This window comes from Salvelinus alpinus, chromosome 23, assembly GCF_045679555.1.
Source record: "Salvelinus alpinus chromosome 23, SLU_Salpinus.1, whole genome shotgun sequence".
NCBI lineage: Eukaryota > Metazoa > Chordata > Actinopteri > Salmoniformes > Salmonidae > Salvelinus > Salvelinus alpinus.
In genome coordinates this window covers 18,572,751-18,591,601 of record NC_092108.1, presented here as the reverse complement: position 1 = coordinate 18,591,601, position 18,851 = coordinate 18,572,751, and the positions used below count along the sequence as shown (strand labels likewise).

Sequence of the window (18,851 nt, the reverse complement as noted above, 5' to 3'; positions counted from 1 at the left end):
ATGTGTAACCTAGTCTGTTACCGGGCAGGGTGGAGCTATTACCATATTGTGTATGCCTATCCAAGCCTTTAACATGTGCCTAAGGGAAGCGGCTAGCTGGCTCTATCCCAGAGTGTGCTGACTACACAGCTGCATGCTACACAAGCCTATAACTCACACTGATCCTGAGCAACATTTGGAGTTGAATGGGAAATATACAGTGTACTACATCGTAAAGAACGATCATTAACACGTCTTCTCCCAATATCCCCATTCTCCCATTTGGGAGTATGAGTTGTGTAAGCCTGCTACTAGTGTGTCTGTGATTCCACCTGGGGACACTTTGATTCCATTGGTTAGATGTTATTTCCATATGCTCTCACTTTAAACGGCTGGCTAATCCACGGTCACCGCTAGCAGCACTCTGAGGATTATCTGTGTTGTTTTCTCACTGAGAAGAGAGATTGTGCTAATCTCCTCAGAGAGAGGGAGAGCGAAGAAGAGAGATAATGGGACATAGGATAGAAAGGAAAAGAGGGAAAGGGGAATAGAGGACGGAGGGAGGTAGAGAGAATGAGTAGAAGAGGGAGAGAGAGTTAAACAAATACAGTTGAAGTCGGAAGTTTACATACACTTAGGTTGGAGTCATTAAAACTCATTTTTCAACCACTCCACACATTTCTTGTTAACAAACTATAGTTTTGGCAAGTCGGTTAGGACATCTACTTTGTGCATGACACAAGTCATTTTTCCAACAATTGTTTACAGACAGATTACTTCACTTATCACTTACACTGTATCACAATTCCAGTGAGTCAGAAGTTTACATACACGAAGTTGACTGTGCCTTTAAACAGCTTGGAAAATTCCAGAAAATGATGTCATGGCTTTAGAAGCATCTGATAGGCAAATTGACATCATTTGAGTCAATTGTAGACCTCCACAAGTCTGGTTCATCCTTGGGAGCAATTTCCAAACACCTGAAGGTACCATGTTCATCTGTACAAACAATGGTACGCAAGTATAAACACCATGGGGCCACGCAGCCGTCATACCGCTCAGGAAGGAGACACATTCTGGCGCCTAGAGATGAACGTACTTTGGTGCGAAAAGTGCAAATCAATCCCAGAACAACAGCAAAGGACCTTGTGAAGATGCTGGAGGAAACAGGTATCTATATCCACAGTAAAACGAGTCCAATATCGACATAACCTGAAAGGCTGCTCAGCAAGGTAGAAGCCACTGCTCCAAAACCACCATAAAAAAAGCCAGACGACGGTTTGCAACTGCACATGGGGACAAAGATCATACTTTTTGGAGAAATGTCCTCTGGTCTGATGAAACAAAAATAGAACTGTTTGGCCATAATGACCATCGTTATGTTTGGAGGAAAAAGGGGGAGGCTTGCAAGCCGAAGAACACCATCCCAACCGTGAAGCACGGGGGTGGCAGCATCATGTTGTGGGGGTGCATTGATGCAGGAGGGACTGGGGCACCTCACAAAATAGATGACATCATGAGGTAGGAAAATTATGTGGCTGTATTGAAGCAACATCTCAAGACATCAGTCAGGAAGTTAAAGCTTGGTCGCAAATGGGTCTTCCAAATTGACAATGACCCCAAGCATACTTCCAAAGTTGTGGCAAAATGGCTTAAGGACAACAAAGTCAAGGTATTGGAGTGGCCATCACAAAGCACTGACCTCAATCCCATAGAAAATTTGTGGGCAAAACTGAAAAAGCGTGTGCGAGCAAGGAGGCCTACAAACCTGACTCAGTTACAACAGCTCTGTCAGGAGTAATGGGCCAAAATTCACCCAACTTATTGTAGGAAACTTGTGGAAGGCTACCCGAAACGTTTGACCCAAGTTAAACAATTTAAAGGCAATGCTACCAAATACTAAATGAGTGTATGTAAACTTCTGACCCACTGGGAATGTGATGAAAGAAATAAAAGCTCAAATAAATCATTCTCTCTACTATTATTCTGACATTTCACATTCTTAAAATAAAGTGGTGATCCTAACTGACCTAAAACAGGGGATTTTTACTAGGATTAAATGTCAGGAATTGTGAAAAACTGAGTTTAAATGTATTTGGCTAAGGTGTACGTAAACTTCAGACTTCAACTGTATATAAAAACAATGGGATGTGTAAACATAGAGGGCAGAGGGAGAGAGAAGAGAAAGAGAGATGGAGGAAGGACACAAACAGCACGAGTGACAGAATTGACGTAGAGAGAGAACAAAGTGGTGGAGAGATTTAGGAGATACTCTGGTCCAGTAGTACTGCAGCTGCATGTCTGTCTGCAAAATTGCTCAGAGCTATGTCTGTCATCTTAAATGAGTAGTCAGACGAAGACATTATTTTGATATAAAATGTAGATAATCGAGTAGGACCTCACAAAGGCTAGGTCAGCAGGATAGAGAAGGCTCTTATACAACATCATGCAGTTGAAGAGATCATTTTTCATTTGCAGGCTGAACATATACAATGGTTGCAAAGGAGTCCGATTTAGATCATTTAAAGCTTCACTGATCACAGTGGACATGAACACACACACACACCCACACACATGCGCATGAACCATAGTTGGTTGATGCATGATGAGTTAATTATGACCATTTGACTATTGTACCATACTGTTTAGTTAATTCATTTCATACTTAGACCGAAGCAAAAGGCAATTGTTACAGATAAATAATTCAAATTTCAAAAAAAGAGTGTGAGTGTAGGGCAAGACAAGAGACGGTTGTACTGAGAGATGGAGAGAGAGAGAGCAGCAGAGAGAGACAGAGAGAGAGAGAGCAGCAGAGAGAGCAGCAGAGAGAGACAGAGAGAGAGAGAGAGCAGCAGAGAGAGACAGAGAGAGAGACAGCAGCAGAGAGAGAGAGAGCAGCAGAGAGAGACAGAGAGAGAGAGCAGTAGAGAGAGAGAGACAGAGAGCGAGAGCAGCAGAGGAAGTGAGAAAGAAAAAGGGAGGTGGTGATAAGTGCTTTCTGTAAGCGTGAGCGAGGGAGAGAGATGAGTGTGTATTCTGGGTGTCAGAGATGGACCTCTGAACACTAGGTGGGGAGTGGAGAGGGTGATCGAGTGCCTGAGAGAGAGAGAGAGAGAGAGAGAGAGAGAGAGAGAGAGAGAGAGAGAGAGAGAGAGAGAGAGAGAGAGAGAGAGAGAGAGAGAGAGAGAGAGAGAGAGAGAGAGAGAGAGAGAGAGAGAGAGAGAGAGAGAGAGGTAGGTAGGTAGTGGGTGATGGAGTACTGGCTAGAGGAAGGGAGGGGGTGATGAGTGTGTGCTCACAGTATAAGTGACATCTCTCCTCCTCAGACAGATTGTCTCTCTTTCCCCCTAATGGGATCCTGTTATAGACCTCGCTCCCTCTCCCTTCCTGCCTCCCTCTTTCTCTCTCTCTGACATTTCCTTTTTTCCCTACATAGAAATGTTCCGGTGTTGCCTATATTTCAATATCTGTGCCCTTCAATTGCCCTTTTCTCACTACATATTTTTTTGCAGTCTATCCCCTGTTACGATTACAGATTTATTCTAAGAGAATACAGTTCTTTACAACTGTGAGAAAATGAAAAAGTGGGGGGTCAGAAATAGGAGAAAAATATCAATATTTTCCTCCATGAGGGACCTTCAAAGTTAGTTTCTGCTTTGAATATTGCTCATACCTAACCAGTCTATTTATCCCCAGTCCAGCCTGCATCTTTCTGCCAATCATACTGCCTTCATCCAATATTCGGCTCAGGAAGCCCATGTCATGTAGGAAAACCTCAGAAAGCTGTTTGGAACCAGACCCAGCCGTGTTGCTCTCCAGTATGTAATCAAGGCAGAGCTTTGCCCTCACTAGCAATCATCTGTCCTGATTTGATCAGAGACAGACTCATTCCTTCAGACTAGAGGAACCCTGCTGTGGAGAGAAACCACAACCAGGAGACAGGCAGACAGACAGACCGACAGGCAGGCAGGCAGACACCAGACAAACAGAGAGAGAGAGAGAGAGAGAGAGAGATGGAGAGAGATAGAGAGAGAAAGAGAGCCAGGCAGACAGATAGAGAGCCAGGCAGACAGATAGAGAGCCAGGCAGACAGATAGACCGACAGACAGGCAGACAGATAGACCGACAGACAGGCAGACAGATAGACCGACAGACAGGCAGACAGATAGAGATTCCGGCAGACAGATAGACCGACAGACAAGCAGACCGATAGACCGACAGACAGGCAGACAGATAGAGAGTCCGGCAGACAGATAGACCGACAGACAGGCAGACAGATAGACCGACAGACAGGCAGACAGATAGAGAGCCAGGCAGACAGATAGACCGACAGACAGACAGATAGACCGACAGACAGACAGATAGACCGACAGACAGACAGATAGACCGACAGACAGACAGATAGACAGACAGGCAGACAGATAGAGAGCCAGGCAGACAGATAGACCGACAGACAGACAGACAGGCAGACAGATAGAGAGCCAGGCAGACAGATAGACCGACAGACAGACAGATAGACCGACAGACAGACAGATAGACCGACAGACAGACAGATAGACCGACAGACAGACAGATAGACCGACAGACAGACAGATAGACAGACAGGCAGACAGATAGAGAGCCAGGCAGACAGATAGACCGACAGACAGACAGATAGACCGACAGACAGGCAGACAGATAGAGAGCCAGGCAGACAGATAGACCGACAGGCAGACAGATAGACCGACAGACAGGCAGACAGATAGAGAGCCAGGAAGACAGATAGACAGACAGACAGATAGACCGACAGACAGACAGATAGACCGACAGACAGGCAGACACACACCTCAGCTAGCACTTATAGTGTTCATAACTTCTCAGTAGACACCAGACTCAGACCAGACCGGAGCTATAGCATGAAACCCTCACAGCTTCCTGCTGACTACGAATCTGTGAATGTAATAGTTAACCAGATCAATAGATCAATGTTTATGTTTCTACCACTGAATTATATAGAACCTCGCGAAATGTTCACTGTTAAGGTGAGCTTATTGCATTTGTATGGAAATGCGTATGTTTCTACGCCATACCCACGACCACACACGAGAACGTGAATACATTACCGGTGTTGTAAAGAGCAAGCGTGATACAATACCACTTGGTAATGTTCCCCTACAGAACCAGCATATAGACACCTACTGTAACAGCTCTCTCTCTCCCTGCAGGCTGTAGACTATGAGAGTCGTAGCTCCTACTCCTTCTCCGTGGAGGTGTTGAACCCCATGGTGGACTCTCGTTTCTTGCGTCGTGGGCCCTTTAAGGACCGCGCCTCCATCAGGGTGGCTGTGCTGGACGCTGACGAGCCGCCTCGTTTCTCCCAGGCGCACTACCGGATGGACGTGTCCGAGAACTGCCCTCCCGCCTGCACAGTGGGACGGGTTAGTGCTGTGGACCCTGATACTGGACTCACCAACAACATCAGGTGCTGGACTGGACTGGATCATAAACACTCTCTCTCTCTCTCTCTCTCTCACACACATACACACACACTAAGGAAGGTTCAAGGCAAAATTATCATTATATGTTCTGTTAAGAAAAAAAGATCTAGTGAGTGCTGGCCCTGTTTTCACAGAGCGATAGAGAGGAGGAAAAGGGCAATGTGTGGTGGAACGGTAGTTACAACGTTCATTGAGATATTTCGATAAATCAGCTCTACTTCAAGTGAGCTCGTATCGACTACGATAATCTGGGATATTAATTCCCTGGCCATTTATATCCTCTCACCCTTATCTTTCTCTCTCCCTCTCCTGCTTTCGCTCTCTATCTTGGTCTCACTCTGTCCCTTCTGTCCCTCTCTCCCATTCCTCCACCCCTCTCTCTCTCTCTTCCTCTCCCCCGCCGCCTCTTCTTCCCCTATCCCTCCCCCACCCTCCTCTTTCTCTCCCTCCTCCCGTTCTCCATCTCTCCCAGATTCTCTATTGATCCCCAGTCAGACCAGGAGGCTCTGTTTCGTATCACCGCAGACAGCGGCCTCATCACCACGGTAATGGAGCTGGACCGTGAGCGCGAGCAGTGGCACAACATCACAGTCATCGCCATGCAGAGAGGTCAGAGGGCACAACTATGTCATAATTTAGAGCTAGGCGTTTTGACCTTACCAGGAATAACTCTGCACTAGTTATAGCATATGACTCGGGCCTAGGATTGCAAAATTCCTAGAACTTTCAATAAATTGGCATTTTTTTCCTGAAATCCCGGTTAAAAGATTCCCAGAAAGACGGAATCAGGAGGGAATAAGCAGAAAATCCGTAATCCTTCAACTAGGATTTCTGGAAAACCGGGACATTATTGAAAGTTCCAGGAATTTTGCAACCCTACTCAGGCCCTTCGTTTTTCTATTCCGGTCACATGATCAGGAAAATCTCCTGACCCCAGTCATTGCACATTCACTCTCCGCCAAAGCATGAAAAGCTGTAGAGAGTTGAAGTACAATACACTCCACAAAGCAGCTTTACTTTATGTCTTGATGGCTTCTATATGTTCTACAGGACCAGCAGTAGTAGCACTGCTTTAACCATGCTGACAGTAGTAACGCTGCTTTAACCATGCTGACAGTAGTAACACTGCTTTAACCATGCTGACAGTAGTAGCACTGCTTTAACCACGCTGACAGTAATAACACTGCTTTAACCATGCTGACAGTAGTAGCACTGCTTTAACCATGCTGACAGTAGTAGCACTGCTTTAACCATGCTGACAGTAGTAGCACTGCTTTAACCATGCTGACAGTAGTAACACTGCTTTAACCACGCTGACAGTAGTAACACTGCTTTAACCATGCTGACAGTAGTAGCACTGCTTTAACCATGCTGACAGTAGTAGCACTGCTTTAACCATGCTGACAGTAGTAACACTGCTTTAACCATGCTGACAGTAGTAACGCTGCTTTAACCATGCTGACAGTAGTAGCACTGCTTTAACCATGCTGACAGTAGTAGCACTGCTTTAACCATGCTGACAGTAGTAACACTGCTTTAACCACGCTGACAGTAGTAACACTGCTTTAACCATGCTGAAAGTAGTAGCACTGCTTTAACCATGCTGACAGTAGTAGCACTGCTTTAACCATGCTGACAGTAGTAACACTGCTTTAACCATGCTGACAGTAGTAGCACTGCTTTAACCATGCTGACAGTAGTAACACTGCTTTAACCATGCTGACAGTAGTAACACTGCTTTAACCATGCTGACAGTAGTAGCACTGCTTTAACCATGCTGACAGTAGTAACACTGCTTTAACCACGCTGACAGTAGTAACACTGCTTTAACCATGCTGACAGTAGTAGCACTGCTTTAACCATGCTGACAGTAGTAACACTGCTTTAACCACGCTGACAGTAGTAACACTGCTTTAACCATGCTGACAGTAGTAGCACTGCTTTAACCATGCTGACAGTAGTAACACTGCTTTAACCACGCTGACAGTAGTAACACTGCTTTAACCATGCTGACAGTAGTAACACTGCTTTAACCATGCTGACAGTAGTAGCACTGCTTTAACCATGCTGACAGTAGTAACGCTGCTTTAACCATGCTCACAGTAGTAGCACTGCTTTAACCATGCTGACAGTAGAAACACTGCTTTAACCATGCTGACAGTAGTAACACTGCTTTAACCATGCTGACAGTAGTAACGCTGCTTTAACCATGCTGACAGTAGTAACGCTGCTTTAACCATGCTGACAGTAGTAACACTGCTTTAACCATGCTGACAGTAGTAACACTGCTTTAACCATGCTGACAGTAGTAACACTGCTTTAACCATGCTGACAGTAGTAGCACTGCTTTAACCATGCTGACAGTAGTAACACTGCTTTAACCACGCTGACAGTAGTAACACTGCTTTAACCATGCTGACAGTAGTAACACTGCTTTAACCATGCTGACAGTAGTAGCACTGCTTTAACCACGCTGACAGTAGTAACGCTGCTTTAACCATGCTCACAGTAGTAGCACTGCTTTAACCATGCTGACAGTAGAAACACTGCTTTAACCATGCTGACAGTAGTAACACTGCTTTAACCATGCTGACAGTAGTAGCACTGGTTTAACCATGCTGACAGTAGTAACGCTGCTTTAACCATTCTGACAGTAGTAGCACTGCTTTAACCATGCTGACAGTAGTAGCACTGCTTTAACCATGCTGACAGTAGTAACGCTGCTTTAACCATGCTGACAGTAGTAGCACTACTTTAACCATGCTGACAGTAGTAGCACTGCTTTAACAATGCTGACAGTAGTAACGCTGCTTTAACAATGCTGACAGTAGTAGCACTGCTTTAACAATGCTGACAGTAGTGATGCTGCTTTAACCATGCTGACAGTAGTAACGCTGCTTTAACCATGCTGACAGTAGTAACACTGCTTTAACCATGCTAACAGTAGTAGCACTGCTTTAACAATGCTGACAGTAGTAGCACTGCTTTAACCACGCTGACAGTAGCAGCACTGCTTTAACAATGCTGACAGTAGTAGCACTGCTTTAACCATGCTGACAGTAGTAGCACTGCTTTAACCATGCTGACAGTAGTAACGCTGCTTTAACCATGCTGACAGTAGTAGCACTGCTTTAACCATGCTGACAGTAGTAGCACTGCTTTAACCATGCTGACAGTAGTAGCACTGGTTTAACCATGCTGACAGTAGTAACGCTGCTTTAACCATGCTGACAGTAGTAACGCTGCTTTAACCATGCTGACAGTAGTAGCACTGCTTTAACCATGCTGACAGTAGTAACGCTGCTTTAACCATGCTCACAGTAGTAGCACTGCTTTAGCCATGCTGACAGTAGAAACACTGCTTTAACCATGCTGAGAGTAGTAACACTGCTTTAACCATGCTGACAGTAGTAACGCTGCTTTAACCATGCTGACAGTAGTAACGCTGCTTTAACCATGCTGACAGTAGTAACACTGCTTTAACCATGCTGACAGTAGTAACACTGCTTTAACCATGCTGACAGTAGTAACACTGCTTTAACCATGCTGACAGTAGTAGCACTGCTTTAACCATGCTGACAGTAGTAACACTGCTTTAACCACGCTGACAGTAGTAACACTGCTTTAACCATGCTGACAGTAGTTACGCTGCTTTAACCATGCTGACAGTAGTAGCACTGCTTTAACCACGCTGACAGTAGTAACACTGCTTTAACCATGCTGACAGTAGTAGCACTGCTTTAACCATGCTGACAGTAGTAACGCTGATTTAACCATGCTGACAGTAGTAGCACTGCTTTAACCATGCTGACAGTAGTAGCACTGGTTTAACCATGCTGACAGTAGTAACGCTGCTTTAACCATGCTGACAGTAGTAGCACTACTTTAACCATGCTGACAGTAGTAGCACTGCTTTAACAATGCTGACAGTAGTAACGCTGCTTTAACCATGCTGACAGTAGTAGCACTGCTTTAACAATGCTGACAGTAGTGATGCTGCTTTAACCATGCTGACAGTAGTAACGCTGCTTTAACCATGCTGACAGTAGTAACACTGCTTTAACCATGCTAACAGTAGTAGCACTGCTTTAACAATGCTGACAGTAGTAGCACTGCTTTAACCACGCTGACAGTAGCAGCACTGCTTTAACAATGCTGACAGTAGTAGCACTGCTTTAACCATGCTGACAGTAGTAGCACTGCTTTAACCATGCTGACAGTAGTAACGCTGCTTTAACCATGCTGACAGTAGTAGCACTGCTTTAACCATGCTGACAGTAGTAGCACTGCTTTAACCATGCTGACAGTAGTAATGCTGCGTTAACCATGCTGACAGTAGTAACACTGCTTTAACCATGCTGACAGTAGTAACGCTGCTTTAACCATGCTGACAGTAGTAACACTGCTTTAACCATGCTGAGAGTAGTAACGCTGCTTTAACCATGCTGACAGTAGTAGCACTGCTTTAACCATGCTGACAGTAGTAACGCTGCTTTAACCATGCTGACAGTAGTAACGCTGCTTTAACCATGCTGACAGTAGTAGCACTGCTTTAACCATGCTGACAGTAGTAGCACTGCTTTAACCATGCTGACAGTAGTAATGCTGCTTTAACCATGCTGACAGTAGTAACGCTGCTTTAACCATGCTGACAGTAGTAGCACTGCTTTAAACTTGCTGACAGTAGTAACGCTGCTTTAACCATGCTGACAGTAGTAGCACTGCTTTAACTATGCTGACAGTAGTAACGCTGCTTTAACCATGCTGACAGTAATAGCATTGCTTTAACCATGCTGACAGTAGTAGCACTGCTTTAACCATGCTGACAGTAGTAATGCTGCTTTAACCATGCTGACAGTAGTAACGCTGCTTTAACCATGCTGACAGTAGTAACGCTGCTTTAACCATGCTGACAGTAGTAACGCTGCTTTAACCATGCTGACAGTAGTAACGCTGCTTTAACCATGCTGACAGTAGTAGCACTGCTTTAACCATGCTGACAGTAGTAGCACTGCTTTAACCATGCTGACAGTAGTAACACTGCTTTAACCATGCTGACAGTAGTAGCACTGCTTTAACCATGCTGACAGTAGTAACACTGCTTTAACCACGCTGACAGTAGTAACACTGCTTTAACCATGCTGACAGTAGTAGCACTGCTTTAACCATGCTGACAGTAGTAACACTGCTTTAACCACGCTGACAGTAGTAACACTGCTTTAACCATGCTGACAGTAGTAGCACTGCTTTAACCATGCTGACAGTAGTAACACTGCTTTAACCACGCTGACAGTAGTAACACTGCTTTAACCATGCTGACAGTAGTAACACTGCTTTAACCATGCTGACAGTAGTAGCACTGCTTTAACCATGCTGACAGTAGTAACGCTGCTTTAACCATGCTCACAGTAGTAGCACTGCTTTAACCATGCTGACAGTAGAAACACTGCTTTAACCATGCTGACAGTAGTAACACTGCTTTAACCATGCTGACAGTAGTAACGCTGCTTTAACCATGCTGACAGTAGTAACGCTGCTTTAACCATGCTGACAGTAGTAACACTGCTTTAACCATGCTGACAGTAGTAACACTGCTTTAACCATGCTGACAGTAGTAACACTGCTTTAACCATGCTGACAGTAGTAGCACTGCTTTAACCATGCTGACAGTAGTAACACTGCTTTAACCACGCTGACAGTAGTAACACTGCTTTAACCATGCTGACAGTAGTAACACTGCTTTAACCATGCTGACAGTAGTAGCACTGCTTTAACCATGCTGACAGTAGTAACGCTGCTTTAACCATGCTCACAGTAGTAGCACTGCTTTAACCATGCTGACAGTAGAAACACTGCTTTAACCATGCTGACAGTAGTAACACTGCTTTAACCATGCTGACAGTAGTAACGCTGCTTTAACCATGCTGACAGTAGTAACGCTGCTTTAACCATGCTGACAGTAGTAACACTGCTTTAACCATGCTGACAGTAGTAACACTGCTTTAACCATGCTGACAGTAGTAACACTGCTTTAACCATGCTGACAGTAGTAGCACTGCTTTAACCATGCTGACAGTAGTAACACTGCTTTAACCACGCTGACAGTAGTAACACTGCTTTAACCATGCTGACAGTAGTTACGCTGCTTTAACCATGCTGACAGTAGTAGCACTGCTTTAACCACGCTGACAGTAGTAACACTGCTTTAACCATGCTGACAGTAGTAGCACTGCTTTAACCATGCTGACAGTAGTAATGCTGATTTAACCATGCTGACAGTAGTAGCACTGCTTTAACCATGCTGACAGTAGTAGCACTGGTTTACCATGCTGACAGTAGTAACGCTGCTTTAACCATTCTGACAGTAGTAGCACTGCTTTAACCATGCTGACAGTAGTAGCACTGCTTTAACCATGCTGACAGTAGTAACGCTGCTTTAACCATGCTGACAGTAGTAGCACTACTTTAACCATGCTGACAGTAGTAGCACTGCTTTAACAATGCTGACAGTAGTAACGCTGCTTTAACAATGCTGACAGTAGTAGCACTGCTTTAACAATGCTGACAGTAGTGATGCTGCTTTAACCATGCTGACAGTAGTAACGCTGCTTTAACCATGCTGAAAGTAGTAACACTGCTTTAACCATGCTAACAGTAGTAGCACTGCTTTAACAATGCTGACAGTAGTAGCACTGCTTTAACCACGCTGACAGTAGCAGCACTGCTTTAACAATGCTGACAGTAGTAGCACTGCTTTAACCATGCTGACAGTAGTAGCACTGCTTTAACCATGCTGACAGTAGTAACGCTGCTTTAACCATGCTGACAGTAGTAGCACTGCTTTAACCATGCTGACAGTAGTAGCACTGCTTTAACCATGCTGACAGTAGTAGCACTGGTTTAACCATGCTGACAGTAGTAACGCTGCTTTAACCATGCTGACAGTAGTAACACTGCTTTAACCATGCTGACAGTAGTAGCACTGCTTTAACCATGCTCACAGTAGTAGCACTGCTTTAACCATGCTGACAGTAGAAACACTGCTTTAACTATGCTGACAGTAGTAACGCTGCTTTAAGCACTGCTTTAACCATGCTCACAGTAGTAGCACTGCTTTAACCATGCTGACAGTAGAAACACTGCTTTAACCATGCTGACAGTAGTAACGCTGCTTTAACCATGCTGACAGTAGTAGCACTGCTTTAACCATGCTCACAGTAGTAGCACTGCTTTAACCATGCTGATAGTAGAAACACTGCTTTAACCATGCTGACAGTACTAACACTGCTTTAACCATGCTGACAGTAGTAACGCTGCTTTAACCATGCTGACAGTAGTAACGCTGCTTTAACCATGCTGACAGTAGTAACACTGCTTTAACCATGCTGACAGTAGTAACACTGCTTTAACCATGCTGACAGTAGTAACACTGCTTTAACCATGCTGACAGTAGTAGCACTGCTTTAACCATGCTGACAGTAGTAACACTGCTTTAACCACGCTGACAGTAGTAACACTGCTTTAACCATGCTGACAGTAGTTACGCTGCTTTAACCATGCTGACAGTAGTAGCACTGCTTTAACCACGCTGACAGTAGTAACACTGCTTTAACCATGCTGACAGTAGTAGCACTGCTTTAACCATGCTGACAGTAGTAACGCTGATTTAACCATGCTGACAGTAGTAGCACTGCTTTAACCATGCTGACAGTAGTAGCACTGGTTTAACCATGCTGACAGTAGTAACGCTGCTTTAACCATTCTGACAGTAGTAGCACTGCTTTAACCATGCTGACAGTAGTAGCACTGCTTTAACCATGCTGACAGTAGTAACGCTGCTTTAACCATGCTGACAGTAGTAGCACTACTTTAACCATGCTGACAGTAGTAGCACTGCTTTAACAATGCTGACAGTAGTAACGCTGCTTTAACAATGCTGACAGTAGTAGCACTGCTTTAACAATGCTGACAGTAGTGATGCTGCTTTAACCATGCTGACAGTAGTAACACTGCTTTAACCATGCTGACAGTAGTAACACTGCTTTAACCATGCTAACAGTAGTAGCACTGCTTTAACAATGCTGACAGTAGTAGCACTGCTTTAACCACGCTGACAGTAGCAGCACTGCTTTAACAATGCTGACAGTAGTAGCACTGCTTTAACCATGCTGACAGTAGTAGCACTGCTTTAACCATGCTGACAGTAGTAACGCTGCTTTAACCATGCTGACAGTAGTAGCACTGCTTTAACCATGCTGACAGTAGTAGCACTGCTTTAACCATGCTGACAGTAGTAATGCTGCGTTAACCATGCTGACAGTAGTAACACTGCTTTAACCATGCTGACAGTAGTAACGCTGCTTTAACCATGCTGACAGTAGTAACACTGCTTTAACCATGCTGCCAGTAGTAACGCTGCTTTAACCATGCTGACAGTAGTAGCACTGCTTTAACCATGCTGACAGTAGTAACGCTGCTTTAACCATGCTGACAGTAGTAACGCTGCTTTAACCATGCTGACAGTAGTAGCACTGCTTTAACCATGCTGACAGTAGTAGCACTGCTTTAACCATGCTGACAGTAGTAATGCTGCTTTAACCATGCTGACAGTAGTAACGCTGCTTTAACCATGCTGACAGTAGTAGCACTGCTTTAACCATGCTGACAGTAGTAGCACTGCTTTAACAATGCTGACAGTAGTGATGCTGCTTTAACCATGCTGACAGTAGTAACGCTGCTTTAACCATGCTGACAGTAGTAACACTGCTTTAACCATGCTAACAGTAGTAGCACTGCTTTAACAATGCTGACAGTAGTAGCACTGCTTTAACCACGCTGACAGTAGCAGCACTGCTTTAACAATGCTGACAGTAGTAGCACTGCTTTAACCATGCTGACAGTAGTAGCACTGCTTTAACCATGCTGACAGTAGTAACGCTGCTTTAACCATGCTGACAGTAGTAGCACTGCTTTAACCATGCTGACAGTAGTAGCACTGCTTTAACCATGCTGACAGTAGTAATGCTGCGTTAACCATGCTGACAGTAGTAACACTGCTTTAACCATGCTGACAGTAGTAACGCTGCTTTAACCATGCTGACAGTAGTAACACTGCTTTAACCATGCTGCCAGTAGTAACGCTGCTTTAACCATGCTGACAGTAGTAGCACTGCTTTAACCATGCTGACAGTAGTAACGCTGCTTTAACCATGCTGACAGTAGTAACGCTGCTTTAACCATGCTGACAGTAGTAGCACTGCTTTAACCATGCTGACAGTAGTAGCACTGCTTTAACCATGCTGACAGTAGTAATGCTGCTTTAACCATGCTGACAGTAGTAACGCTGCTTTAACCATGCTGACAGTAGTAGCACTGCTTTAACCATGCTGACAGTAGTAACGCTGCTTTAACCATGCTGACAGTAGTAGCACTGCTTTAACTATGCTGACAGTAGTAACGCTGCTTTAACCATGCTGACAGTAATAGCATTGCTTTAACCATGCTGACAGTAGTAGCACTGCTTTAACCATGCTGACAGTAGTAATGCTGCTTTAACCATGCTGACAGTAGTAACGCTGCTTTAACCATGCTGACAGTAGTAACGCTGCTTTAACCATGCTGACAGTAGTAGCGCTGCTTTAACCATGCTGACAGTAGTAACGCTGCTTTAACCATGCTGACAGTAGTAGCACTGCTTTAACCATGCTGACAGTAGTAGCACTGCTTTAACAATGCTGACAGTAGTAACGCTGCTTTAACCATGCTGACAGTAGTAGCACTGCTTTAACCATGCTGACAGTAGTAGCACTGCTTTAACAATGCTGACAGTAGTAACGCTGCTTTAACCATGCTGACATCTATTACTCTGTCAAATAGTACACACTTGTTGTCCTAGGCTACCTAGCTAAAATGCTTGCTCGCTAGCCTAACTTCCATTCATGGGCAACGTTAGCTAGTAAACTAATTAGCCTTCTACATCTAGCTACATATTGAACTTCCATCCTCTCAGAACAGGGGCACCATAATGTATGAATTTATGGTTTGATCAGAATCGGCGTTATAAACATTGGCTAGTACAGAGAATTAAGTAAAAGTCCAAATCCCTATCTCCATCCAATTTAGGAAAAGGACAATTTAGGAAAAGGACAATTTAGGAAAAGGACAATTTAGGAAAACAATTTAGGAAAAGGACAATTTTAACTAGCTATCTAGCCACCGGAGGACAAGGACACAACGAGATGCAACAATTCAAGTTTTTTTCTATCAATAACATTTATCTTTTCATGTGACACTTTTTTTTGGTGCGCCAGGACCTTTCACAGTTGAGATCGCTCAGTTTAGCTCAATGCTGATTGGCTATTATTTTACACTTTTTTTTATCAAGGTAGGACAAATGCTCGCTGGCTTCCCTTGCATTCAATGCTATGAATGGCAACAATGTCATACTCTTTCTGATCAGACAGCATCAGATAGATGGACTACACATACCGAGACAGAGGGGCGCTGTTTCGCTCGCTAGGGTGCTTTTTCCTGTGAGATACATTCAGCCTCTTGTGAATTGAAGGAAAATTATGAAACACAGAGAGACTAAAGATACATTTTTCTTTTTTTCTTGGGGAAGCTTCCCTTGGTATCCATGAATACATACCACTGGTGGTAGCAACAGTAGTGGTTAGTGTGGTGACAGTGCTGGTCTTTATTTAAGCAGTGCTACGGGCCAGCGTTGCAGTGGGTCTTCAGTAGTGTGAATGCTGCTGCCAGAGTTGAATAATGAGCTCTATCAGTTAAACAGACCATTGGCGGCAGGATCAGTATTGCTATCTGACTCCGGGAGAGCCGTTCTCAACTCAGTGGCCAGGGAAAGCCACTCTCCTCTCCTCTCCTCTCCTCTCCTCTCCTCTCCTCTCCTCTCCTCTCCTCTCCTCTCCCCCCTCTCTTCTTCCCTCCCCTCCTCTCCTCTCCTCTCCTCTCCCCTCCCCTCCTTTCCTCTCCTCTCCCCTTCCCTCCTCTCCTCTCCTCTCCTCTCCTCTCCTCTCCTCTCCTCTCCTCTCCTCTCCTCTCCTCTCCTCTCCTCTCCTTTCCCCTTCCCTATCCTCCTCTTCCTCTCCTCTCCCCCCTCTCCTCTCCTCTGCTTTTCTCTCCCCTCCCCATCCTTTCCTCTCCCCTCTCCTATCCTCTCCACTCCCCTCCTGCCAATACACTGGGAGCTCATTGCAATGTGGACCCATGGCTCCAGTCCATAACATGGTGTTACTGAGTGTGAACACAGTCCAAAGAGAATGTATTGTGTGCTGCCAAAATGTGTGTGTGTGTGTGTGCATTTATGTGTGTGTGCGGCCCGAAATGTGTGTATCGACTCGTGTGTGCAGTCCAAATTGTGAGTTGGTGTATTTCAAAGGGTGTGTGCGTATGGGTGCGTGAATGCAGCTTGGACTCTGTCCCAGTCCATTTAAACTGCGCCCTGGTGTGACTGCTTTGCATGCATGTCAGCTCACCTTACATATCGCCTTTGCTGGAGCTTTGAAAATACTGTTTGGTGTAGAAAGAGAGGGATGGAGGCACTAATTCCAACGCTCTATACTAAAACATACCAATCACCTGCAGATTTAGCCAGATTTCTAAAACATCACATAACAAATGCTATGTTTGCTTCAGATCTGAACCTACCACAGGCAACCCTGTAGGCTAGATCACGAGGACACACTAGTGGATTGAGCAGCAGAGTTGAGATGTGTTGGCCACTCCGCGGTCTTGGAATGCTCTCTGTTGAGACACAGCTGTTCCTGGTTCCTCTCCCCCAGACAACCCCAGCCAGGTGTCCAGAGTGGTGGTTTCCATAGAGACGCTGGACCTGAATGACAATGCGCCCGAGCTGGACAGACAGTACACAGCAGCCATGTGTGACTCATCAGCCACTGGACAGGTCAGAGTGGGTGTGTATGTATGTGTGTGTGGTGTGGTGTGGTGTGTGCTTACAGTATGTGAAAACTCCGTCTATCATTTTATCCACGCTTCCGTTCCTCCTTTGCTTTTACCATGTTTCCATGTTGTCTCTTTCCATTAACATGTTGTCTTTGTCTATCAGTTTGTTCTATCTGTGTCCGGCTTCATGCCCTCTTTTGTGTTCACGTGTCTTTGTTTTTCTGTCTCAGCAACCGTCTTGCAGGGAAGAAACCCATCAGCCAATTGATGTATAATGCATCTGAAAAGAATACATTTTTTAATAAGGACATTAAAGCACACAAAATAATAAAGTGTTATAATTTAAAAACCCTTTCAAAGTGAAAGCCCTAGCTACTGCATAACTCAGAAACGTCCTAACATCTTATTCTAGGTCTGAATCACTGTACTCTAAAGGCCATTAAAGAGGTGTTGTATTGCCTTTTCGCCACAGGCAGTGTTTAAGAGAGTCCCAGGGGTTTAAGCTGAGATAATATTCACTAGATAGAATATTAGGATTTATTTCCTAAATTCTTCTCTACAGTCGGAACCCAATCTTCATAGATTATATACTGAAAGCCAACCCAGGAATTCCCTTCACAGTTAAGGTTAGATATAATTACTTCCTTCTTGATTTGAGAGGTTTTATCTAGCAGAGCCTATTTGTTTGTTTTGAGGTAAATGCTGAGGGCACACAGGGATGTGAACGGTAGTTAAAGTCATGCGTTGTTACAAAATACTCTTTCTATATCTCTATTATCTTCTCTATTCCCTCCCCCTCCTATCTTGTTTACCTCTCCAATGCTATCTTACTATTTTCTCTCTCCTTGTCTCTCTCTCCCCCCCAACCTTCCTTCACCCTCCCAATCATTCCCCCTCCTCCTCTCTCACTCCTCTCCTCCTTCCTCCCCAATCCTCCCTTCACACCTCCTTTTCTGTGTCTGGTCTCTCACTCTGTCTCTTCTTTTCAGGTGGTGCAGGTGTTGCGTGCCATTGATCGAGATGAGGGAGGGAATGACAGTGCTGTATATTTCAACATCCCTCCAGAGTCCAGCTTCGCCCTCAACTTCAGCATTAGGGACAGTGGAGGTATAGTCTCTCTCTTTCTTTCTTTATGTTTCACTCTCTCCCACACACTTCCTGTCACACTCCCCCTCTCTCTGTCTCGCTCTCTCCCTCTACCTTCTCCCCTCTCTCTTTCTGTCTCTACCTCTCTCTCCCTACCTCTCTCTCCTCCCCTTCTCTCTCTGTCCCTCTACCTCTCTCCCATACCTCTCTCTTCTCCCCTTCTCTCTCTCTCACTCTCTCCCTCTACCCCCTCCTCTCTCTGTCTGTCTCACTCTCTCCCCCTACCTCTCTTTCCTCCCCTTCTCTGTCTGTCTCACTCTCTCCCCTACCTCTCACTCCTCCCCTTCTATGTCTGTCTCACTCTCTCCCCCTACCTCTCTCTCCTCA

At 44.9% G+C, this 18,851-nt stretch overlaps 1 protein-coding gene across 3 annotated transcripts in view; it reads left to right on the top strand.

The window, feature by feature from the left end:
* The window catches only part of LOC139550442 (uncharacterized), a 230,799-nt gene that overhangs the window by 204,104 nt on the left and 7,844 nt on the right, over nt 1-18,851 (top strand). For all 3 annotated transcript variants that reach the window (XM_071361346.1, XM_071361347.1, XM_071361345.1), the window contains exons 7-10: nt 5,184-5,440; nt 5,929-6,065; nt 17,258-17,379; nt 18,368-18,485. In XM_071361346.1, coding sequence (XP_071217447.1) covers nt 5,184-5,440; nt 5,929-6,065; nt 17,258-17,379; nt 18,368-18,485 — 634 coding nt within the window. The remainder of the gene's footprint in view (nt 1-5,183; nt 5,441-5,928; nt 6,066-17,257; nt 17,380-18,367; nt 18,486-18,851) is intronic.